This window comes from Rhipicephalus sanguineus, chromosome 7 (assembly GCF_013339695.2).
Source record: "Rhipicephalus sanguineus isolate Rsan-2018 chromosome 7, BIME_Rsan_1.4, whole genome shotgun sequence".
NCBI lineage: Eukaryota > Metazoa > Arthropoda > Arachnida > Ixodida > Ixodidae > Rhipicephalus > Rhipicephalus sanguineus.
In genome coordinates, this window is record NC_051182.1 from 107,012,227 (window position 1) to 107,038,591 (window position 26,365).

Here is a 26,365-nt window from a genome sequence, read left to right on the forward strand (position 1 = left end):
CTAAAGTTTATGCATTATTACGATTGACGCGCTTTGAACTTGTCAAACGAGGTATGTGTATCTTACTGCGGTACGAGCAGAAAAATAATTAAACGCTGGTTTCGATTCCGTTTTTCAGTGGTTCCGAACAGCTGTCAGGAGCGGCGTTTGTTTCGCACGGTGCGAGGGCTCCGCTGCTGTGCGAGGGTTCGCATGCCTGTCGTGCCTTCGGCCCCGTGAACCGTTATCTCTGCGGCGTCCTATTTGCTATGTGATCTGAGGACGTCGGAGCCGCGTCAGCATGGCTACATTAAGCGGCGAGATGAGCAACTCCTCCAGCGTAAGTCACAGCGGAAAGACGTGTGGCCGCCGGTTGCGCGGCTTGGCGTGTTACCACGCGTACTACGCGTCCAGTACCACCGGCAAAACATTGTTAATAAAGGTTTAGAAACCACGGTTAGATTGAAGCGTAGGTTTTAGCGAGCGCGAGATTGAATGAGGTCTATAGACCGCGCGTCCAAGGCGCTAATTCCTCTCGTGTGTGCACATAGAGTGCACAATCGGAGGTCGCGCCTTGGGTCACAGCTGGTGACGATCGCGTGGCTGTTGCCTACGTTGTGACTTTCTTGCCGCCCAGTGCAACAGCGTCACGTCGCCGCGATTATGAGGGTGTAAATCACTTTCTCATTATAGATCGGCCGCGAGCGTACTACGTGGTATCGGGGTCGCACTGCGCGGTGCGCACAACGTGCGAACAGTTCCTGTGAATCGACACAAACGTGCTGGTGGAACCGGTCGAACGTAGCCGAGTGAACGACCCGTAGCTCCCTTTGTGGGGCGTCTCGCGTCAATCCTTAATTGCTGGTCGTCTCGCAGGCCCTCATGGAAGGCACGGAGGATGCAGCCTCCATCGACTTCGGCGACGTCGAAGACGGAGTTATCAGGAAGCCCCCCAGGTCAGTCACTGCACATTTGTCGGCGCTTTTAATACAATGAAAGTGTACTGCGATGCGAGCTGTCAATCACTCCTTGCTACAAGATGTATATGTGCGGTACATGCGCTCAAACGGTGTGAAATTTGGATCTACATTTTACTCTCGTAGTGTATGTAGCACTGATGGCAGATATCTGTGTCATCGGTGTCCGAAAGTTAAGGGACGATAATGAGAGATATGCTCTCGAACGCGAATGCTTGTTCGATCAGAGCTTTTAGGAAGACCAGAATATTCATTTATTCTTTATTCCTTAAAGGCCCCAAGCAGGGGTATTAGAATATGTAAAAACGCGCGTATTTTTAATCGGCTCAAGCTCAACCGGAACGGAAAAATGAAAAGGACTGAAAGGCTACAAAACTGCTAGAAGCATCAGCTTAATTGTACCCTGTACGTGTTCCAGTCCTACGATTTAATTGTTATAGCTTCCTATTTAAAATTTGTCACAACAGCAGACAGCCTTGCTAACCATTTATGTTACTTACCATAACGATTCAGCCTGGTAATTCTAACGATAACTGTCACACTTCAAGAGCAAAAAAAAAAAAAAAACGCCAGGCCTGCGCGGAAAGCGCAGCACAGTCACAGCGAAAGCTGGAAGAGCGGCATTTCTAGAGCCCGTTATAAACTCTCCTGTGGCTACTAATACAGGTACATTAGCAACGTACCCACTACGCAACAAAGCGTAATTTTTGGGAAGTTGGGAAGCACCCAGCACGACATTATTCGTTGTTCTGCGGAGAAGCGAGGTACCATATGTAAGCGATTATGTGCAGTTTGTTGATGCGGCGGTTGATGACGATGAATAATTATGGTTGCGCCCTTTGTAATGGGTTGGAAGCTTTAAACGACCCACTAGTTACGTAATGCATATTGTGTGACGCCCGGTCGATATTTAACTGTCCCACCACGCTTTATAACACACTTTAACCGGAGAAACGTAGAGCGAGAGAGAGAGAGAGAATTGACTTTATTGAGACCCTGAGGAAATGGATCATGGGAGCCTTATGGGCTTCCTTGGCAACCAACAGAAGTGCACTTGCGAGGAACCCACTACGCTATAAATCATTGTAATTTTTGAGAAGTAGGGCAGTAGGCACTGTGCCATTTTTCGTCATTCTACAGACAGCCGTGGTACCTGCTAAACGCATGTAAGGCATTATGCGCACTTTGTTGATGCTGTGCGTGATGACGATGAAGAATTATGGAAGAGCTCTTTGTAATGGGATGGAAGCATTCAACAACCTACTCGTTGCGCAATTCGCATTGTGTGACGCCTGGTTACAGAATTCGCGTTGTGCGACGCTTGGTGCTTATTCTACTCTTTTACCACGCTATATTGCATATGCTAATGTGGTTCCTTCCCGACATGAAGCCTGTATAGGACCTTTTTGCAAAGCAGTTTCAAGCACCGGCATGGCTCAGAGGTTGAATACTGGGCTCCCACGCAGAGGGCCCAGGTTCGAACCTCGTTCCATCCTGGAATTTTTTTCTTATTTAGTTTTTTTTCTTATTTCGAGCGATACTGGTTACGGACACCGGCGGCGGCGGCGGCGGCGGCGGCAGCGGCGGCGGCGGCAGCGGCGGCGGCGGCGGCGGCGGCGGCGGACAACTACGGCACCAAAAACGGCCGGTGAAATGATCTCATAACAGCTTTCGCTGTAAAAGCTGTACATTGATATGTAGATGCGCATTCGGCTTCTAGCAGCAACAGCTTCCTTTGGTGGTGAAACCACTATTCGCCACTGTGCAGACCACCGTGCTCGATCTGCAGTCACTGTCATGTAAACTCGTGCATTCATTTAGTTAGCCCCTGCACTGCTGTTTGCTTTGACAGTATGGTGCGATGATGCCTGCATGTTATTCATTCCACATGATTGTTGGCCTTGGCCAAGTCTAACTTGATGGAAAATAAAAGACCGGACAATGACGAGAGGAGACGAACACAGCATTGTAGCCGTCTAGTTGAACACCGAGACAAAAATGTAGCTTCAAAATGCATGCCTGCTGATTTTGCAGCTTTTGGATGAATAGCTAAAACAATCGAAATACGAAAGTTTTGAAAAACTTGTCTCGCTGTCTTGCATAGCACTATATACAGCGATCTCTCACGTCCTTGTTTGTTCGTTTCATTGTAGTGATTGTCTTTGTTCGATCATCATAGTGATTGGTTGTTGGTGTCCAAAGGGAATTAAATTCGGTCGTTTGTGGCAGTCGTGTTTGTCTTCTCTCGTCACTGTCCCGTTTTGCAGTGTCGGTTGTCTTCGGGTTCAGTTATGTCCCAGACAGCCCGGTTCAGTATGCCACTACAAGTTGCATTTGCAGGAAAAGGTAGTGCATGCTGTTTTCACTCAGGAGATGTAGTACCTGTCTGATTCTTTAATTAGGATCACCAGACTGGTCTTTAAAATGTAGGGCAGCTGGTTTGGGTCCCTGCGTACGTTCTATCCATCAGTCTTGGGATCAAATCCCGGCTGTGGCAGCCGCATTTTTGATGGAGGCGAAAATGCTTGAGGCCCGTGTACTTAGATTTAGGTGCACGTTAAAGAACCCCAGGTGGTCAAACTTCCGCAGTCCCCCACTACGGCGTCCCTCACAATCATATCATGGTTTTGGGACGTTAGACTCTAGCAGTTCTTAATTCTATACATCATGAAAGTGCTTTGATAAGAAGCGATTGCTTAGAACCAAGTAGCACATGTCATCATTCACCTGTTGAGTGGGTGGTACCACTGAAACTGTCAGCAGGGCAGTGAGGGCATCCACTTGGTTCATTTTGAATTTTGTGAGAATGATGATTCAAAAAAAGGCAGAAGTTCAGGGGAATGTGGAAGCTTCGACAGATGAAAAAATTTTAAAAGGACTGAGCGCTGGGCAAGTTGGTACTCCAATAAACAGGGACAGGGAAGACGCACGCACAAGCGAAGACTAGCAACTGGAAGTTTTTTGAAGGAAACACAAAATAAATATCCCTGTCCCTGTTTATATTGCGCAGTTTTTTGCAGTAATGAAAAAATTCTTGAACACGGATTGTTGCTGGAGCCAGTGTTTCGGCAAGTGGTCTTGTATTCTTCAAGGTTGCAACAAGCAGTCTGCGCCAAGGCCGCTTGTCTAAACGTTAGCCCCAGTGACACTCCATGTTCAAGAATGTTTCGTAAGAGTTATGACTATTCCAAAACCATAGCACGAATGAAAAATGATAAGGAAAAAATAATTTTTGAATCCATCGTCATTGCTTCATGTTAAAAAGATGAGCACTATTCCGTTTGACACATTTGAAGATTGATTTGATTGGTTGTGCATGGAAGAATGGTATGGTGTAGGGGAGTGTGGCAGTGCTTTATCGCGTTTGTGCCAGTTGCGTACCTACATAATTTGGGAAGACATATGAGAATCGACAGTTGCCTGTGGTGCTTTGTCCTCTAAACATGTGTTCTTGTATTGTCTCCTTTGTTATGTGAAACTTTAGTAGGCGCGCTCTGAGAAAATTTACTGAATGTTGCTTTCGCGTGCTGGTTGTGCCGAGCAGGCATCGGATGGCGGCGTTCTTTCACCTGGCCTTCCGGACGACGGCGCTGCTCACGTACCTGCTGTGTCGCCTCTTCACGGACAGCTTTGTGTCCAGCTTCGTGTGCATCCTGCTGCTGCTCTGCATGGACTTCTGGACCGTCAAGAACGTCACGGGCCGCCTGCTGGTCGGACTCCGGTGGTGGAATTACGTCGACGACGCCGGCAAGAGCCACTGGGTGTTCGAAAGCCGCAAGGTGGGCTGTTCGCACTGCCTACGGTCGGTTGCAACCCAAGAAAAAAATGTCAGCTGTCCCTCCCACACAAAATGTGCATAAATGATCCATTCAATAATGCTTACCCATCTTCATGACATCAAGTACTTCTCCAGTGTTTCAGATACCTAGTTGACTTTCTCGTATAGACACATTTGTGTCGCTGGTTTTAGGTCGGAAATTTGGACGGCCTGGTAAATTTCACTGGGCATGCTAACATCACTGCTCAGCTAAGTGTAATGTTTTAGGTGGTAACGACGAACCTTTAACTCTTAATATGCGTAGTATTTACATTAGTCGAGAAAAAGTACTTCCGGTTCCAGTGGAAACCAGCTAGCACGACTGTCTTTCACAGGTGAATGAAGGGCAGTTCTGCTGTGGTCCTGTGGCTGAAGCTTGCATTTTTTATAGGTTGTAACGGACTGTAGCACTTTAGTCTCATGTTACGGGCATGTTGTGGCTGTATTTGCAATCTCTCGCACAAAACAAAATGGCTGTAGCAAGAGCTACACACTTGGAAAGAGAAGTAACAAAAAGAATGCGCAGATGTCCTTTTTTTTTATTTGATACCTGCGTCGCCTTTGTGGACACTACAGTGGGGTGGTATATATAAATCTCTGCACAAATGTCTATTGAATTGTAACGCACAAGCAGTGGCAAAATCCATCTTTATACTCTAAACATACGTTACCTGATGGAAAAGCATTTCAGTTTCTTGTGATTCGGCAAAAGAAAATGAATATCCCAAGACATCGCCTCTAAAAGGAAGCTCATAAGGTTTCAAGTTACGGACCCTTCCTCGTGAGATATGTGTTGGTGGCTTGATGTACCTTTCTCTCTCAGTGCCTGTTTTATAGTAATATACACTGTAGAAAATATTAACTGTGCAATATATAGTATGGTTGTTTACGTTCCTTGCTTGTGTTTCCACTCTTTGAGGGCAGGACAAGCACGTACCAAACCGCATCATCACTTTCATGAAATTTCAAGTGCACCATGTTGCCACTAAAATGGTAAATAAGTTCTGGGATTTTGCGCGAGGCCGCAGCCGTGATCTGTTTTACGAGGCATGCCACAGTCAGGGTTCTGCATTAATTCTGGGAATTCAAGGAGCATCCGGCAATATTGAGGATTACTGAGAACAGGATGGAATTTAGGAACTTAGGGATGTGAGGGACAGGAATGGGGATGTGAGATGCCCGTGTCCCACTGGTAACACGATGCCCATTCCTGTGTCAATGGGAATCTCCCGTTCCCAGTGGGAAATGGGGATGCGAGATGGGTGTGTTCAGCAATTGACGCCAGCAGCTTGTACACTGCAGGCGGGTGAGCAGACCACAGACGCCTCGGAAGCGAGCCTTTTCTGGATGGGGCTTATCGGAGCGCCTGTCCTGTGGACGCTCTTCTTCTTCGTGTCCTTGTTCAGCTGGAACTTCCAGTGGCTGGTTTGTCTTGTCTTTTTTTTTTTGTTTTTTGCGCAATTTTCACTCCAGCTGTAGAGTTGTTGCTTCGCATTGTTGGTGTGGCATTGAACCAGAAAGTGTTAGGGGATTGCAGATGAGCTCAGAAAAAGATAACAGTGGTAACGCAAAGAAATAGGACACAAGAAGGCAACAAGGAGACACACGCATACACAATGCTGTGTGTGTGCCTCTTCGTTGCCGTCTTGTGCCCTGTTTCTTTGCGCTACCATTGTTATCCAAGTATGCTGTACCAACAATCCTGCGTTGCAACTTTAATCTCAGGAAAAGAAGCAACCTATGTAACATGCCAAGGGAATTCAATGAAAAGGCAACTAAGCTTGACTGGCTCTTTGGTTAAACTGCTATAGCTTGTTCACGTATGCATGCATAAATTTAAAAGGACAGACCGGTGGGCTAGTTGGTAGTGCATAACACGGAACAGTAGCGCAAAAAATCACACAGGCGACGACAGAGCGAGACGGGACACAGCGCTAACGTTAGTGCTGTGTCCCGTCTTGCTCTGTCGTCGTCTGCGTGATTTTTTGCGCTACTGTTACGAGTTATGCATAAATTTAGTTGAGCTATTTGGAAACCTGGAGTTGTTATTTCTGGCATTCTTAAAGGACCACTCACAGCTAAATTTAAAATTTTGACATTTATGCTTTAATGAGCAGGTCTGATAATCGTGAAATGAAACGATAAATGTGTAATTTAATGCTAGCACCCAGGGGTGGCGCCAGGATTTTTTTCACTTTGGGGGCACACACGGAAAGTGAGTTCCTTCGGGGGTGGGGAGGGGGGGACCTATGCATTATGTTTTGAGTATGTTTGCTGTTTGGGGGGGGGGGGGCAGGGAGGGGTGCAGGTGAAAATTTTGGGGGGACAGTCTTCACTGCATCACCTTGGAATGAAATTGAAACACACAATATAACAAGTCCCCACAATAACACAAGTACAAAATAAAACTCACTGAAATATTTGCAAATTGCACATGAATCCTGCTGCTGCCTGGTTTTATGAATGCACAAGATGAGAAGAATGTCTTGGACACATTTTTGATATACGTAGTTATTGACTGATGGAAATTATGTTTGTGACACATATGTGTATGTGAATGATGATGATGAAATGTTAACCCCACAAGGCCTATACTACATAAAAGAAAACTAGAATAACTCGTTCATTCTTGTTTCAAATGATGGCTAAGTACACTTGTGCCAAATAGATAATAAAATCCTATTAAGGGTAATAATTACTATGACTAACTAGATTGTTATTCATTTCTTCATCTACACTCAAAACTGAAATTGCAATCCAGTGTGTTCGTGATGTTATACTAAAGGCTTTGCTTTAAGACATCCGTGTTTGAGTGTAAATTTTCAGGTGTCAGACTGTGCATGTTGAAAAATGGCATGCCGGCCATTGTTCGCCTAACAAAAGATGTTTTGGCGTGCCATTTGTAGGGGATATCAATGGATAATTGAGTTACGCTGAAGTAGCACGGTGTGACTAGTGCATAATGTCGACGTTTCGCTCTAAAGTGGTCATAACAGATTAGTCATATGCTTGCTGCAGAAATGCCTATTAGTACTTTGAGCAAAGGTCATTTGTATGCTTCCTTTTGTGCTCGAGTCAGAATGGCCAATGGAGATGTGTTGATGCCGTTCTGTATGTTTGTAAGTGCGCATGTATAATATACACATTTAAAGTTCAAAAGTTAGGGGGGGGGGCAGGTTTCAACCCCCCCCCCTTCCCGGCTACACTAGTGGTGCTGGTACCTCTTACTCATCTTGATAGCTTATTGCATAAGTTGGTAAGCTGCTAAGCACGAGCATGTGGATTCATTTTCCGGCCATAGCAGCCGCATTTCCAGGAGGGTGAAATGCAAAAACACCCTGTGTACTTATGTTCAGGTGCAAGTTAAGGAGCTCCGGTTGGTCAAAATTAATTTGCTGCCATCATCATAATGCTGTGGCTCGTAATCGTACCCTGATTTTTACATGTCAAACCCCAGAATTAACTTCTTTGTGTTGCTACATGTTTGTGCAGATGGTTACGATGATAGCCCTGGCCCTAAACGGGGCCAACCTGTACGGCTACATTCGCTGTCGGTTAGGTCGTAAGGGCTCCATGAAGGCAGCCGCCTCCAACTTCTTTGGACAGCAGCTGCTTCGTGGGGTGAGTATGCATGCAAACAAGAATTCATGGTAAAACAGCTGGTAACATTATTGAACAGAGGCAGCAGCTACCGGCAGCCAATGAAGAAAAACCATAAGTAGGGTCAATGACAGATTTTCTGCACACGTTTGTGTGTCATCGTGCTAATAGATGCAACGGTTTTGCCATCACAGAAAATAACACTGAAGAATTCTGCCAGCATGTAGCATTTCATCTCCTTCATAGAGTGAAAAGCATGATGCTTCTGTGAACTTTACGCTGCTGATTTCTATCGTATTGGAGTCAGTTTCAGTTTTTTTTTTTCTGCTGCCTTTATGCTTTTGCTTACTTAATTTTACCTGTTTCATTGTTATTAGACTGATAAATTTTTTTCGTTGTTCTGTTTCATGAGCAAGAAAGACTCATTTGCAGACAAACAACAATGACTGTGCCCAGCTAGTGTTTGGGCCTTTGCAGTCATTTATAAGTCATGCAAGATGTGTTTGTCACAGTTTTTTCTGAAATATCTGCGTTTTTTCTTACCTTTCTTTGTTTATAAGTGTAGCGGGTAAGAGTGAATCAACATCAGCTCACTTGGGTGTCAACCATTATTAGGCAGGTGCACTCACGACTGAAGGTGTACTGCAGGGGTGCATTCATCCCTGCAGTACACCTTGCATGACCATTGTGTGTTCACCAACGCAGCAGTACACCTACCTAATAATTAGGGGTGTGCGAATATTCGAAATTTCGAATATTTTTCGAATAGCGTTTGCTATTCGATTCGATTCGCACTCGAATTTTACTATTCGAACTTCCTATCGCTAGCTATGTAAATGCGCTGAATGAAGCACAGACGAGCGCACCACTTGTCCTGCCCCCTGTTACGTTTCTCGTCTGTGCTTCATTCAGCGCATTTACATAGCTATGCCATACCAACTAGCCCAAATTGAAGCTTTGCTGAACTTCCTATGTAAGATTGAAAGTGACCCCTTCAAATTTTTGATATGCTTCACCTCATTACACTCCCGTATTGCGGCAAAGCTCTCTTTCAAGCTCTGTTACGGTCGCACTTTGGCAAGACGCAGTCAACGTCCGATTGAAAGTGGTCCCTAGATTTTTCAATATGCTTTACCTCATCACACCCCCGTATTGCGGCAAAGCTGCCTTTCAAGCTCCGTTACGATCAAACTTAGCCAAGACACAGCCAACGCGCACTTGAAAGTGGTCCCTAGATCCTGAATATGCTTCACCTCATCACACCCCCTTATTGCGGCAAAGCTACCTTTCAAGCTCCGCTACGGTTGCAAATGTATTTACTCAAGAAAAGGCTGGTTACAACATGAAGATGAAAGATGCGGCAGAGGTGGGGGCTCAATTAATGCTGTTTTGGACCTGAAATTTGGGCAGGAAGTCCGAAAAATCGGACGCCGAAGCTTTTTAGCATCCAAAATTTCAGATGTTCTTATATATCGACGTCTACGAGGCCGATTTGGAACTCCAGACTTGAAGGGAGCACACTCTTGTCTGCCACATCAGTTGGGTTTCCACAGAAGTTGAAAGAGAAGGAGAGGCTGAGGAAATGGCATCTTTGCCCTAGCATGTGTAAAGTGTCGTCGGCAACACTTTGGTTGCACCAAACCATGTACACAAATACAATTCGGCCTCTACATTGCCTCATTCTTGATAGGACAACTATGAAAAACCACCCCGCCAGCGCTTCATCAACCCAGCGAAAAGAAACACTTTCATGTTGCTATCTCATAAGAATATGCTTAGGAATCCTCTCCAACTTTTTTTTCTGAAATTGCGCTTCGAAGTATTCGAGAAACATTCTAGAAATATTCGAAAAATATTCGATTCGATTCGCACTCACACTTCAATATTCGAATTCGCTTCGCACCCAAAATTTTGCTATTCGCGCAGCTCTACTAATAATAGTTGGCACCCAAGTGATTCATTGTTATGCACATTCACTTTGGTGTCAACCATTATTAGGCAGGGTGTGCTCACAACTGAAAGTGTACTGCGGGCGTGTGCACGCACCTGTGGTACACCTTGAATGTCCATGCACGGCCGCTACATAAAAAAAGCAGGTGCGGCCTGCTGCGTGTCGCCGAAACGGTGTCTGGGGCCTAGTTCTCTTTGCGCCAGCTCTGGCACCACTGCTCCGGTACAGCCGTTCACGGAGAAGCGCTTCGACAGTCGCGTTTGTACGCGCGACACTTCAATCAGGTTGTAGATAACGCATTTTATAGTTGAACATTACAGGTTGAATATTGAAGTCGTTATTAGAAGTGCCGATTACCCCTCATATGTGAAAAGATTGCCCTAGGAGTACCAATGTTTTGTAGAGTGAGCCTGAATACTCTCCATGAATGCTGCCCGTTTGACTCACCTAAAATGAAAAGTGTCACTCAATCCGGTTAATGGGGGAGCAGTTGCCGGGCAGATTCCAAGGGCTGACTTATTGGCCCTCCAAAACGCACGATGAACGCACACACAATTTAAATGTAGGTCCTTTTAGTGCACCAACGAACGCCAGTTGTTGTCCAAAGACCGAGTTAGAGCCAAGAGACAACACAAACAAAATATATTTTCATTTAAGGCAGTACAAGCATCACACAAACTTGCACACTCGGCAGGTATCAATTACAACTCACATCACTTAGATCGTGTTTAAAACAAGGGGAACAAACTTATCGCGCTACAAATGCAATCTCATCCATTCGAAACTATCCAAGAACACTTAAAGGCCTTGAATATTCACCAAACGTGTGCAGCCCACAATTCTTCGAACGATTCTCGAATATTTCACTTCCAGGAAACACTCAGACGAATTCCAGCTCAGATCAACGTCGTTCGGCGATGCTTTTCAAAACAGTGCTCCCACAGCGTCATCACTCGATTCATCAAGATCGGCTGACCGCACTACACGACTCACTCGAACAACATAAACTCTTCGCCGACTTCACCATACTGTCCTACCCTCTGTCGTCTCTCATTTGAATCCTTCCGGGTTTTGCGAACATTCCAAGTAATTGTTCGGCGCGTAGCACATAGCAAAGCGACAGCTAAGGGATTCGTCTACCCGATTCGTCTGTGGAAACAGTCGCTTCCACGTTGATTTTTAGAATTCTCCCGATCTGTGCAGGCGTTCGGCTGGTTAGGCTGTCGTGACAGCGTCATCGGTGGAGAGGGTAAGGGCACTCCCTGGGTGCCTTTTGATGCTTGTTCTTTTTTTTTTAGTTGCACACGAAAAACACGAGAAAGCACACGAAAAAGCACACGGACACGCATAAATCCTGAGGCGACCACATAGTAACACGAACCGGCGTCTGCCTTGAGTACCGTACTAGTGGCGCCCTCACCCAAAACAGCGGCCGCAACTGTCAACTCAGCCGAGCCGCGCTCCCCCATTGACGGCGACGCGACGCAACAGGCCGCTACCTGCTTTGTATGTAGCGGCCGTGGTCCATGTGTATGCACCATAGCAGCAGTACACCTGCTTAATAATGGTCGATACCCAAGTGAGCTGATGTTGATTCATTGTTATGCTCGTTCACTTGGGAGTCAACCATTATTAGGCCAGTGTACTCAAAACTGAAAGTGTACTGCAGTGGTGTTCACACACCCCTGATGTACACCACCTTGAAAGTCTATGTATGTGCACCCCTGCAGCATTACACCGCTGCGGGGGTGCACACACATGGAAATTCATGAAAAATAAAAAACAAACACAGCCTGAATGTACATGTGTGTCTATCTTTGCAGTGTATCAATGCACCTTCGGTTATGCTACACTTAATAGAATGTTATGAAGTCCCTCTATCTCACTGTGCTTTCGTTTCACTCAGATGTTCAGCAAGAAAGAAGCGGCGCCCCCTGCGAGAGATAGTGGAACGACCCAGCTCGAGCCGTGACGATGTGGCCCGGCCAATTCGTTCCCGCCCCTTGTATATAGACTCCCTCCTCCTTCTCCTCCACTTTCATAAAGCCATTGTGACACACCACAGCGTGGATCTCACTTTCTGGCGTTTGTGATCTATGAGCCCGGCCTCTAGCATTTTGGTCTGCCACTTTCAGAGATACTTTTCACTCTTGTGTGACATCAGGCCCAGTGTGTACCACATCATTAAGACCACAAGAGGGTCCCGTCATTGGCTTAGCCAATCCAAAATCTGCCGAATGTGTATAAACCTGAAAATAATTCATCCATGCTGTGCCCTTTGGTTGCAAATGCTGCCTAAGTTATAATTCATACTCCATTTGCAGGCTGGTTTATTTGCTGCATTGTGTTCCTACGCCTCTTGGCAACAACGCCTGGTGGCAACCGCGTTGTGTCCCACTTACTGCACATAAAGAGTTGTTGGCTGTGTACGTCGCATTTATGTACCGAGCAACTTCGTGCTGTGAAAAGAAGGCTTTGAAGCTGTGGTTAAATGATGTAAATACACTCTAGAGCTATGTAATGTCTATGTTGTTAGTGTATTCGGGACGTGGTGGCCTGGGAAAAACGGCAAGATGATGCACGACAAAAAGATTAACAAGAGGAGGAATGGAGGGGCGAGATTTCTATTAGTCATGACGGCATGATGCCAAGGAAAGCACTAGGGAAAGCGATTTCTTCTTTCATCAGGCCCTGTCCAAACTAGCATCCAAGCGGCAGTTTCCTCTGAGTAACAGCTACAAATCTCAAAGGCTTGTGCGTGTGTACTGTGAGCTGCCGGTTGAACGGCAGAAAGCCGAAATGCATCATGGCTGCTGTGCTTTACACACCACCTGTAGAGGTCTAGAGTCGACATGGTAGAGGAGAACAAAAGTGGACAAAAGAAAAGGAAAAAAAAATCTCGCCAGGTTATGCCTCGCATCCTAGTCATCGGACATTTACCTGTCGAGAATATTGCGTCGCACACATTTTATTATATCTTGCAGTAACACAGTAGCACGACCCCTTGTTACTACTCCACAGGATGCGGTTGATGTAGAATAAATTAAAAATAAGCGATTTCTTACAGTGAACACCTTTCATTGATACACTTGGCACCAACACTGTTCTGTGCGTCAGAAGCTCTAATGCTTTCCAAAGGCGTTACCCACTTCATTATTGAACGTAAAGGATTGTACAAATGCAGTAAAACGCTGCCTTAATAATGCTGCATATAACATTGCCAAAGCACTTATATCGGTAAGCAACATTTTTTTAGATTTGTTTCGCTATATCTGATAATTTGTTATATCCATGTTTGTTATGGTATTGTGTTTAATCTGTGTAGCCTTTGCCACACCTTGCCAGGGTGCATGAGGATCTCTTAAAGTAGTAATTAAGTGAATGAAGTTGTGATATTAGGAGCTGCTCACTGTCCTTATGCAGGTGCCGAACATTTGAAAGGCCTTTGAGACGTTTTATTGTTGCTTATTTTCCCTCCCTGCATTAGTGCCACATTATTTTGTTTCGTTTTGCTAATGCAGTGCCCCATCTGTGGAGACAAACTTTTGAAATAAATGTTAGCTGCAAGACCAGAGTTCATCTCATGTTCATTCGCTTCTTGCTGTCTCTTGGCTGATGTGCATGTCACCGGTTCTGGAACAAGATTTGGGGGAAGAGTGGGCGCGTGCCCCCCCCCCCACTTCCACATAGCCAGAGGGGGACCCCTCCTCCTTAAGTTCATATACATGCACATATAAACACACACACACACATATAGAACAATCAGAGCCATGCGTTTCCGTACGCTAAAGAGTGCAGCAGCGGAACTTATGGTCACCGTCGCATGCGGCAGAGTCACGTGACCTGAACAGACACTTCACGTACGACGTCATTGGTCTACTGTTGACTGTAGTTCTGGCAGTAGTGATGCTGGCGAAATTGTGAGAATCAGGAAGTGGCGCGGCGTAGGTTACTGCCCCCCCCCCCCTGCCCACCCCCCACGTGACATGGGACAACCACTGACACTGGAAAAATAGCGATACTTGCTGGTTTCTTTGTCGCCTAAATGAGACTGGCTCATACCCACGAGGGGGATTGGCCACACTGACAATTATAAAGGGAAATGTAAACCTGATGAAATGTCACAAAGAAAGAACGATACTTGTGCAATGCCAGGCAGAACCCGTTTCTTTCATTCAAATTTTGGTGGTGGTGTGACATATGTGACCCTTTTGCATGTGACGGTGACCGAAAGTTTTGCTACTGCGCTCTTTAGGGCTCAAAAACGTGTGTCTCATATCCTTACTCCTTTCCCTGTGTGGAAAAGTCATGCTCCCTTATGGGCTGCAGAAAGGTGCCTCTAGTCTTTTGCAAGCAATAACTGCTCCCCCTCTCAAATATGTGCGTGGCCTTGCAAGTAAATTTTGGAGCTTCAACACGAGTGCTGGCACAAACGAAGCACTGATTCTTCAAAAGCTCCGCAAGCAATTGAAATTATCACTGAAAGCTCATACTTAAACGGCTAGGTACAGCTCGTGCAAAGAATGGCAAATAAACTGCCGTCTTACCGTGCAGTACGTGGGTTAAAAGCCCCACTGTGTGACTGTGTCCTACGTGAGATGTTTTCTTGCGTGAACATCCTAACAGCCTTGCTGTCCCAAGTGACCTTTATTACGGGGAAACACAAAGTACACGAGTGTAATTTGGTTGACATTTTGATGCACGTTAAAGGGCTCCCTGCTGGTCTAAACCATTCTGCAGTGCTTCAGTAAACTGCCCCTTATAAGCTAGATGTAGTTTTGGGATAGCAGGCATAATTATAGTTTAAATAAATAGGCTGATGCTCATAGAAGAGAAGCCCGCCGTTCAACCTAACCTGTTATGTGTCAGTCCCGAAATTTGGGTGCTGCAATTTTGAACAGAAAACAATTAAATTATATTTCTGGACCAAACCAAAGATGGCTTTATAGGGCATGCTGTTGTGGCAACTGTGTTTGGGGAACTGTCTTGCAAAGTACATTCTAGATATCACTGCCAAGTGTGCACCGCTTGCATTTTGACTAAGTTATTATCGTGCGATATGTTGCTGCCCTTGTCTTGCTGTATAAGACGCTTCACATTTGCCAATTCTACATAAATGGGAGTGTTTGTTAATAACACTGCTCATGCAGCACACGTAGTATTGAGCAATCTTTTGTCATGCAAGCGCCAGCGATTGCTTTAGAACTTAGGATAAATGTAACACGAGCAATTGAACACTGTGGTTCGATGAAATAACTGCCAACCACACTTAACACATTATAATTAGTTAACGAGTTTCGCATTTTTCTAAGTACGAATTTTGTCTGGCCAAGATTCTTCCATTTACAGGGTTCATGGACCACCCACCCGGGCTTGGTGAGAAAGCACATCCTGCGGATAGCAGACACTGCTATGAATATCTCAGCCAAACCTTACTGTCACGCGCAGCAAGGAGAGTTCAGACGCAGAGTGCGAAGTTGCCATTTTATCAGGCGCCCTCTTTTCATAAAGAGGCCTGTGCTCACTCTTCGGAGCTGCTGACGCCTGCTGTTTGACGTCGAACAGCAGATAGCAGGCTATTGGTCAATAGTAGGGATGTGTGATAGCAGGCTATTGGCAGATAGGAGGCTATTGGTCAGTAGTAAGGATGTGCGAACAGTAAATTTTAGGTTCGAAGCGAATAGCGACTTGGTCGAATAATTTCGATATACTGTAACTGCACTCGTCGATGGATTCGAGAAATTTTTGTGGCAATCAACTAGGATACTAAAATCATTCGATGATTAGCTGGAAAGGTGGCTCAGGACCGCTTTAACGTTTTCATAGCGTTTGTTTCAGCACCACCACTATCGAATGACTTGTGTGGCAGACAGAACGAGTGGCCAGCAAACACGTCAATACAGTGTCATATGCATAATTTATTTGCCCTCTTATCACATATTTACAAACCATGATCAAGCCATGAGCACTCTGAAGACATTTACAAAGGCAGCCACGTGTGAATTCACCAAGCGTGTATGAGATTATGCTTCTGAATAAATATAGTGGACTTGTGATAACTCAAACCTATTATTTCATACGAATAATTCAAGGAAATTTTCTATTTTTCGTTGGCCAACTGTGTTTTTAAGATAATCAAGAGCTGCTCAATTCAAACTGCACTGACGTGAACAGCGCGTGTAATACACAAGGACGAAGAAACGACGAGGACTAGCGCTGAAAAAAAAAAAAAAACAGCGCTAGTCCTCGTCGTTTCTTCGTCCTTGTGTATTACACGCGCTGTTCACGTCAATATGGAATACCAACTAGCCCGGTCACACACCTTGCTTCAAACTGCACCACTTTAATTCTCTTAATTCACACTTTTGCCCTTGTGCTTTCTAGCTGAACATTAAATAGTGTTCATATACTTTTGAAACAGTCAAAGATAGAGCCAGCTGCCCGGCTGAACTTGTCAAAGTAGTCGAAACCATTTCCTATGTTCCTAATAGAATACACATCTCGAAGGCTATGTTTTTTGCGTGGGATCATAGAAAAGTTTACGTATTGTTGACTGGAACGAAAAAGAAGTAGGAACGCCATGTTTCAGACGCCAGCCGTAAAGTGTTGTGCCTAAAATATACAGCATATTCTAAGCACTTTTAGGCACAATTTTTGGGGGGTAAATATCTCGAAACTTGCTGCATGCCAACAGCAAATTCGGAGGAAAAAAATACGTCATAGATTCCATACACCTTAATTTTGCTTCTTGTAGCACGTTAAAAACATTGCACCATCATTGCCCCAAAGTTCGCAGATTTTTTTTTTTTATATTGCCTCCAACATAGAGTTTCCTACAATACTTACTAGAGGGAACTCTGGCGCTAGTGTCTATGGGAGCTGCAACGCATGACGCTTCAGCCAGCATGGGAATGATGGGTAGTACACAAATTTGTCTAAACTTCGTACTTTTGGCTCCGTTTGGCTCCGCGTCGGCTGCATCCGCTTTGTCGAAAAACAAAGTTCAGCAAAAGTTAGCAGTTTCGCTTCGCCACTTTAACTTCTTTAGGCTCAGCAATTCAAATCTGGTCACGAAGTTCACAACGGTCTATTCTTTTATCCGAAACGAACGCCAAAACACAGCAATAAACAAAGCCACAAGTACGTTTGAAGCCGCAAGCACGAAGGCTAGGCAAATTTGTGTACTACCCATCATTCCCATGGTAGCTGAACGATCGCAGCGCCAGAGTCCCCTCTAGTTAATTTTAGGAAACTCTATGGCCTCCAAGATCAAAATGTCTTTTGTTATGACGTCATAATTGCCATGTTAAAAATTTTGTTATGCATCCTCGTTTATATATTTTTATTTTGTACAACTTTTATACATTAATTTGTTGCAGGAATTATAATTAGTGCATAAATATATACCTAAGCGTCACTTCAAATATTCAGTTTTGATAAAGTACTACGTTTGAACGAAAGCGATCCAATCCAAATCATTAGTGCGCATGGAGTCCACGCCGTCCATCCATGCGCTTCCTTTCGTGGCCGTGTCGTGAAGTCACACATTTCGATAGGTCAGTGCTCGCGTAGGTGCTGGTCAACAAATAACTGTGCAAAAATGAATTACTACGTCGTCGAGGGGCAATTCGACGATGCAGAAAGCGACGGCGACATCTCGGGTAGCACCGAACAGAAGCCGAACGTAGCCGTGTCATCTAGTGAACGCCGCAGTCCAGAGCATCTTTTGAGCGACGACGACTCATTCGGCGAAGATGAGCTCAGTGACGACGACTACGACTGGGATGAGTTGTCCCGAGGGAGCGTCTGCCACAACTCGGCTGGCACTCACCCGAACGCGCAACACAAGGGCAACCCGAATTCATTCCAGTCCCAGTGTAAGGTTCTCTCTGGCAAGTACAGCGGGAAGATCAACCTTCAGGCGTACTCTGGTCCAGCCGTTGCTGCTGGCGCGTTAAGCGTGTTGAACGAGGCGAGCCGCAGGCAGGAAGCTGACCGTGTGCGCGTCCGAGACAAGGTGGAAAGGGCCACGGCAGAGCAGGTACTCGATCGCAGGACGCGCATCATCCTCTTTAAGCTCCTCAACCGCGGCCTAGTGGAGCAGATCAATGGCTGCGTGAGCACGGGCAAAGAAGCGAACGTGTACCATGCCATTGCTGGCGGAGACGGTGCTCCAGACCGTGCCATCAAGATCTACAAGACGTCCATCTTGGTGTTCAAGGATCGCGACCGCTATGTCACGGGCGAGTTCCGCTTCAGGAGCGGCTACTGCAGTAGCAACCCGCGCAAGATGGTCCGCACCTGGGCAGAAAAGGAGATGCGAAACCTCTCGCGCATATACGCCGCCGGCTTGCCTTGTCCAAAACCCATCGTTCTCAGAAGTCACGTGCTTGTCATGGACTTTGTCGGCAAGGACGGCTGGCCTGCACCCAAACTGAAAGATGTTCCACTGAGCGAATCCAAAGCGCGCGAGCTTTACAGAGACTGCATTGTCATGATGCGACGGCTCTACCAAGAGTGTCGCCTCGTGCACGCCGATCTGAGCGAGTACAACTTGCTGTACCACGAGGGGAAGATCGTGATAATTGACGTGTCGCAATCAGTTGAGCATGACCATCCAAACGCACTCGAGTTTTTGCGCAAGGACTGCACAAACATCACAGACTTTTTCAGCAAGCACGATGTGAAGACGTTGAGTGTTCGGCAGCTGTTTGACTTCGTCACGGACCCAACTATTAACGAAGACAACATGGACGCTTACCTTGAAAAAGCACAGTCGCTAGTGGAAGAAAGTGGCTCAGAAGCGACGAACCAAGTAGAGGAGGAAGTTTTCAAGAAAACGTACATACCCCACAGGCTGGACGATGTGCTTGACTTTGAGAAGGACATTGTGGGTGTCCAGGAGAAGAACAAGAAGATTCTGTATCACACCATTACAGGCATGAAGCCCGACTTGTCAGGTCCGGCCGATAAGCCGGCAATACTTGAAGATGGCTCGGACGACTCATCCTCGGAGGACAGTGAATGTGACGACAACGGGTCCAAGTTTGTGAACATGGCCAGGCCTAAGGGGGAGTCACTTGAAGAAAAGAAGGAAAGGAAAAAGGCCGTCAAGGATGCCAAGAAGGAGAAGCGCGAGGTGAAGGTGCCGAAGCATGTCAAGAAGCGAAAGGAGAAGCAGGGAAAGGCACGCAAGAAATGAAAACTTGTTTTGAAGTGGGGGGATGTGTTTATCGAGAGAAGAAAGGACCTCGCGCTTCTTCAGTTCGGCCGTGGGGAGATGAGATGAATGGAGCGGTGCCCGCAGGCATGCCGCCTCGGAGGGTATGCGTTCACATGCTTTTGTTTTGTGGCTCACCGCGCTTGCTTAAAGGAGGACTGACACGATTTTGAGACATTGCAAAAGGGACATTTTTCGTTTCCTTGGTATGCAGTGCCAACACTATCCACACACCGGAGTTGGAGAACACGTATAAAATATGTTAATTTGACTTTTGAAGTTTTCGTCGCTTGTTTTGAGGGTCTGGGAGGGGGGGGGGTGCACGTGTGTATTGAGAGAACAGAGGACAGGCGCGCGGGCGAGGAATGCCCTCGCGCTTCTTCAATCCGGCCGTCGGGAGATAAGTTGAACGAAGCGATGCCCGCAGGCATGCCGCCTCGGAGGCTAGGCATTCACATGCTTCTGCTTTGTGGTTCACTGCGCTTGCTTAGACGTGCACGCCCCATGCACATGCATTAGCGTCTGATCAAGCAGCCGAATTGCCAGCCCGCTCTATTTAAAAAATTAAGGCGCACAAGCACTGACTGGTGGGCCACAGTGGTGTAACCCTGAAATCTTTCAGTTTTGCGTGTGTAGATTGCACACACACGCATATATAAACACACGCATGATCATATATAAAGTACGGTTGAACCCCCCCACGCCGAAAAAAATTTCTGGCTACGCTACTGAAAGCTATCAGCTTATATAAGTGTGATTCAGACACAATACTGCATTCGCAGCGTGCCTGGAGATGTACACATACACGTGTGCGGTGAAATTTGCCTTGATGTCGCTATTACTTTTCTGCAGCGCAAAGATACCAACTATCGTCTGCAACCATATGCACTTTCCTAGTGCGCCAACTTACCCCCGAAAAGTTTGTGAATGGGTGCCCTGTCACTCGAACGCGCCGTTTTTGACGGCATTCTCCACGTCTGCGGTTGGGAGGTGCATGACTCCACCTCTTTTCTGTTCATATAAACGGCAACAGCAGTGCAATGCTTCCAGTTGCCAGCCGCGCCGTACCTGCAGTCGCGTGACTGATTCTTTTTTGAAGTGATGGCCAAGTACATTTTTGCCAGAAAGATAATAAAATTCCATTTAACGTAATAATAATTACCGTGACTACTAGACTGTTACTTCATTTTCTAACTTGTAACACATAACTGAAGTTACGGTCCTGTGTGTTTGAAATATTACACTAAAGGCTTTGTGTTAAGACACCCTTGCTTGAATATAAGCTTTCAGGTGTCAGACCATGCGTATCAAAAAATGGTATGTCGAGCTTCGTTGTTCTAAAGCAGTACTCAAACTCGCCTCAGCTAGCGGGCTGCAGTCACGAAATTTAGTCCCACTAGGGCCGGGACAGTGGAGAAATAAGAGAAGGCGGGGGGTAGCTTGCACAAAATTTCAGCTAGCGTTGCCAAAGCCGGCATTTCCCATATATAATATATGGCTGATTTCTGAAGAAGATTTGACGTAAGGATTTCAGCAACATGTCGATACAGATCCCCGGAATGACTAAAATCTGGACACCGATTCTGAAATATGGAGCTTCTGTTTCAAGGCTATGTTTCATTACATAGTGACCGCATGGGGTACCTCACGAAAAAATGCCTGAGACCAGTCAAGTCTCTGTAGCTCATGAATACACTTATTAAAGAAAATATCGGACTAAGACAGTCATGTATAGGAGCCGTGGGCCGCATGCGGCTGGCGGGCCACGTGTTTGAGACCCCTGTTCTAAAGAGACACGTTTTGGTGTGTCGTTTATATGGGATACAAGTGGATAATTCACTTAGAATGAGGTTGCACGATGTATCTAGTGCAAAACGTCAAGCTTTTGCCCTAAAGTGTTAATAACTGATTATTCATATGCTTGGTGCAGAAACGCTCATTACTCAAAGCAGAGATCGTTTTATATTCTTCCTTTTGTGCTGAAGTCATAACGGATAATGGAGGTGAGTTGGTGCTGCTCAGGGGCATAGCCAGAAATTTTTTTTCAGGGTGTTCAATCACCCTTTGTGTATGTTCGTGTGTGTGTTTGCATGTGTAGGTGTGTATTGTATACACATTCAATATTTTAAAATTTCGGGGGGGGTTTTGAATCCCCCTGCAGCGAGGGACCTGTTTGATTGTTATTAGAGAGATAAATTTTTTCGTTGTTCTGTTTCATGAGCAAAAAGAATGTCATTTGCAAACAAATAACAGTGTCTGCACCCAACTAGTGTTTGGGCCTTTGCAGCCATTTATAAGTCATAGAAGATGTGTTTGTCACAGATTTTTCTGAAATATCTGCATTTTTTCTTTCCTTTCTTTGTCTAGAAGTGTAGCGTATAAGAGTCAATCAACATGAGCTCACTTGGGTGTCAGCCATTATTAGGCAGGGTGTGCTCACAACTGAAGGTGTACTGCGGGGGTGTGCACCGTTGCAGCAGTACACCTGCCCAATAAAGGTCGACACCCAAGTGAGCTGATGTTGATTCATTGTTATGCTCGTTCACTTGGGAGTCAACCATTATTAGGCTGGTGTGCTCACAACTGAAAGTGTACTGCAGTGGTGTTCACACGTACACCCCTGCAGTACACCACCTTGAATGTCGATGTGTGTGCACTGCTGCAGCAGTAAACCTGCCTAATAATGGTCGAAACTCGAGCGTGGCGATGCCGATTCATTGTTATGCACATTCACTTGAGTGTCAATCATTATTAGGCAGGTGTACTCACAACTGAAGGTGTACAGCAGGGGCGTTCACACACCCCTGCGGTACACAACCTTGAATGTCTATGTATGTGCACCCCTGCAGCAGTACACCGCTGCGGGGGTGCACACTCATGGACATTGACGAAAAATAAAAAACACAGCCTGAATGTATGTGTGTGTCTGTCTTTGCAGTGTATCTATGCACCTTCGGTTATGCTACACTTAATAGAATGCTACGGAGGCCCTCCACCTCACTGTGCTTTCGTTTCACTCATATGTTCAATAAGAAAGAAGCAGCGCCCCCTGCGAGAGATAGTGGAACGACCCAGCTCAAGCCGTGACGATGTGCCCAGCAAATTTGCTCCCGCCCCGTGTACATAGATTCTCACCTCCTTCTCCTCCTCCCTTTTCATAAAGTCATTGTGAAACACCACAGTGTGTGTGGGCCTCACTTTCTAGTGTTTGTGATCTGCGAGCCTGGCCTCGGATCTGCGAGCCTGGCCTGTCACTTTCAGAGATACTTTTGAATCTTGTGTGGCGTCAGGCCTAGTGCGTACCATACCATTAAGACCACAAGAGGGTCCCGTCATTGGCTTAGCCAATCCAAATTCCACCGAATGTGTATAAAACCTGAAAATCCTTACTGTGGCCCCTAGTTGCAAAAGCAACCTAACCTATATTTATACTCTGTACGCAGGTAGATGAAGCGATTTATGTACAGTGTTGTGTTCCTACACCTCTTGACAACAATGCGTGGTGGCGGATGCGTTGTGTCCCACTTACTGCACGTGACGGCTCTGTCAGCTGTGTATGTCACATTTCTGCACCGAACAACTTTGTGCTGTGAAAAGAATGCTGTGGAGCAGTGGTAAAATGATGTGAATACGCTCTATATCTGTGTAATGTCTATCTCGTTTGTGCAGTTGCGGTGGCTTGTGAAAAACGGCAAGGAGATACGCGACAAAAACATGTACAAGAGGAGGAACTGAGGGGCGGCATTTCTTACCAAGGAACACTACGGAAAGCAATTTATTCTTCAATTAGGCCCTGTCTGAACTAGCATCCAAGCGGCGGTTTCCTCCAAGTAACAGCTACAAATCTCAAAGGCCGTGCGTGTGTACTGTGAGCTGCCAGTTGGACGGCAGGAAACCGAAACGCATCATGGCTGCTGTGCTTTACACACCACCTGTAGAGGTCTAGAATCAACTAGGCAAAAGAAAACAGAAGTGGGCAAAAGAAAAGAAAAAAAGAGCCCACCAATCTACGCCTCATATCTTAGTCATCAGACAATTACTTGTCAAGAATACTGCGCCACATTCATTTTACATCTTGCAGCAACACAATAGCACGACCCCTTGTTACTATTCCATGGCACGCGATTGATGAATGGAGTATAATAGATTTCTTACAGTGAACAACTTTCGTTGCTACACTCGGCACCAACACTGTTCTGTGCGTTGGAGGCCCTAATGCTTTCCACTTCGTTACCAAAGGTAGAGGATTGTACTGATACAGTCAAGCTTTGCCTCAATAATGCTGCATGTAACATCGTCAATGCACTGATATTAGTAAGAAACATTTTTTTTAGATTTGTTTCTATATCTGATGATTCGTTATATCCATGCTTGTTATATAGTATTAGGTTTCAACTGTGTAGCCTTTGCCATACCTAGCCATGGTACATGAGTATCTCTTAACGTAGCAACGAAGTGAAATAAGTTGTGATATCAGGAGCTGCTCACTGTCCTTCTTATGCAGGTGCCGAACGCTCGAAAGATCTTTGAGACGTTTTGTTGTTGCTTAATTTCTCTTCCTGCATTAGTGCTACACTTTGTTGTTTTGCTATTGCGGTGCTGTATGTGGAGACAAATTTTCGAAATAAATGTTAGCTGCAAGACCAGAATTCCATCTCGTGCTCATTCGCTTCTTCTTGCTGTCTCTTGGCTGATGTGCATGTCACTGGCTCTGGAACAGAACATTTGGGGGGAGTATGGGCAGCGCCCCCCCCCCCTGCATAGCCAGAGGGGTTCAGCATCAACCCCCCTGAAGTTTATATACACTGCAATAGCGTGCAAAATTGGGCTAGTTGGTTAATCTTCTTGTGTTGCAGTCTTTTTGTGCTGCTTTTACTATGAAAGTTTATGTACACGTACACTCAAACCTCGATATAACGAATGATTGGTTATAACGAAGTAAATGAGTACTACAGTGTTACAAATAAGTGTTTATAACGAATTTTCGGATATAACGAAGTTATTTTCGTGACAGATGTGACTTTGTTACGAGTGTAGTACATGCAAACACACACACATAGAAATGTCAGAACTGCGTGTTTCTGTATGATAAAAAGTGGAGCAGCGGAACTTCTGGTTGTCGTCACATGCGGGAGAGTCGCACGACCTGAACAGAAACGTGACATACGACATCATTGGTAGAGTGGCACGTCACTGTTGAGTCTAGCCCTGGCAGTAGTGATGTTGGCAACATCGTGAGAACCACGAAGCGGCATGGTCCAGGTTATTGAGTCCCCAGTGACACGGGCCAACCGCTGACACTGGCAAAACAGCGATACATACGTAATGCCAGGCTGAACCTTTACCTTTCATTCAAATTTTGGTAGTGGTATGACATAACGTGACCCTTTTGCATGTGACTGTGACCAAAAGTTTTGCTACTGTGCTCTTTAGGGCTCAAGAACGCGTGTCTCATATCCTTACTCCCTTCCCTGCGGGAAAAAGTCATGCTCCCTTATGGGCTGCAGAAAGGAGCCTCTCGTCTTTTCCAAGCAATAACTGCTGCTCCTCTCAAATATGTGCGTGTGTGGCCTTGCAAGTAAATTTTTGGAGCTTCAACAAGAGTGCTGGCACAAATGAAGCACCGATTCTTCAAAAGCTCCGCAAGCAATTGAAATCGTCACTGAAAGCCCATACTTAAACAGGGCTAGGTATAGCTCGTGCAATGAATGGCAAATAAACTGCCGTCAAACCGTGGAGTACGGGGGGTTAGAAGCCCCACTGTGTGAATGTGTCTTATGCGAGACCTTTTCTTGTGTGAAGATCGTAATAGCCTTGCTGTCCAAAGTGACCTTTATTACAAGGAAACACAAAGTACACGAGTGTAATTTGGTTGATATTTTGAAGCATGTTAAGGGGCTTCCTGCTGGTCTAAACCATTCTGCAGTGCTTCAGTGAACTGCCCCTTATAAGCTAGATGTAGTTTTGGGATAGCTGGTATAATTATAGTAGTTTAAATAAAAAACCTGATGCTCATAAAAGAGAAGCCTGCCGTTCAGCCTAACCTCTTAATGTGTTGGTCCCGAAATTTAGGTGCTGTGATTTTAAACAGAAAAAAATGAAATTATATTTCTGGACCAAACCAAAGATGGCTTTATAAGGCATGCTGTTTTAGCCACTGTGTTAGGGAAATGTCTTGCAAAGTAATGTTCTAGATACTGCTGCCATGTGTGCACCACTTGCACTTTGACAAAGTTATTGTCATGTAACATGTTGCTGTTCTTGCGCTTGCTGTAGCAAAAGCTTCACATTTTCTGATTCTAGATAAATGGGAGTGTTTGTTCACAATGCTCATGCAACACAATTAGTGTTGAACAATTTTGTGTCACACAAGCACCAGCAATCGCTCTAGAAGTTGGCATGTGGGACAAATGAGACACCAGCTGAACGCTGTGATTTGACTAAATACAACTGCCGACCTTGCTTACTGCATTGTGATCAGCTAACTAGTTTGGTTTTGAAAGTACAAATTTTGTCTGGTTAAGATTCTTCCATTTAACCTTCTCGCTAGCATTTGTTTCAGCACCACCAATCATAAATGAAAAAATATAAATCTTGTGGCTAACGTGGCAGAATGAACGACCAGTACACACATCAACATGGCGTCATGCACATAAATTTATTTGTCCACTATCATATTCACATATTTACAAACCATGATCACTCTGAAGACATTTCCAAAAGCAGTCCCGTGTGAATTCACCAAGCTTGTACGAGTTGATGCCTCTGAACAAATACAGTGGACTTGTGATAATTCAAACCAATTACTTCATACTCACGAA

The 26,365-nt window shown here is 45.5% G+C and overlaps 2 protein-coding genes across 2 annotated transcripts; both read left to right on the forward strand.

Annotated features, from left to right (window-relative positions):
* Positions 1 to 115: 115 nt before the first annotated feature.
* LOC119399718 (Golgi apparatus membrane protein TVP23 homolog B) lies at positions 116 to 13,898 on the forward strand. Its single transcript, XM_037666552.2, has 6 exons — positions 116 to 319; positions 856 to 935; positions 4,501 to 4,735; positions 6,076 to 6,198; positions 8,266 to 8,394; positions 12,231 to 13,898. The coding sequence occupies exons 1-6, from the start codon at positions 281 to 283 to the stop codon at positions 12,294 to 12,296; spliced, it is 672 nt and encodes a 223-aa protein (XP_037522480.1). The 5' UTR covers positions 116 to 280; the 3' UTR covers positions 12,297 to 13,898.
* Positions 13,899 to 17,802: 3,904 nt separating this feature from the next.
* LOC119399719 (serine/threonine-protein kinase RIO1) lies at positions 17,803 to 24,206 on the forward strand. The gene has a single exon (XM_037666553.2). It carries the CDS (start codon positions 17,925 to 17,927, stop codon positions 19,524 to 19,526), a length of 1,602 nt encoding a protein of 533 aa, XP_037522481.1. The 5' UTR covers positions 17,803 to 17,924; the 3' UTR covers positions 19,527 to 24,206.
* Positions 24,207 to 26,365: the final 2,159 nt, after the last annotated feature.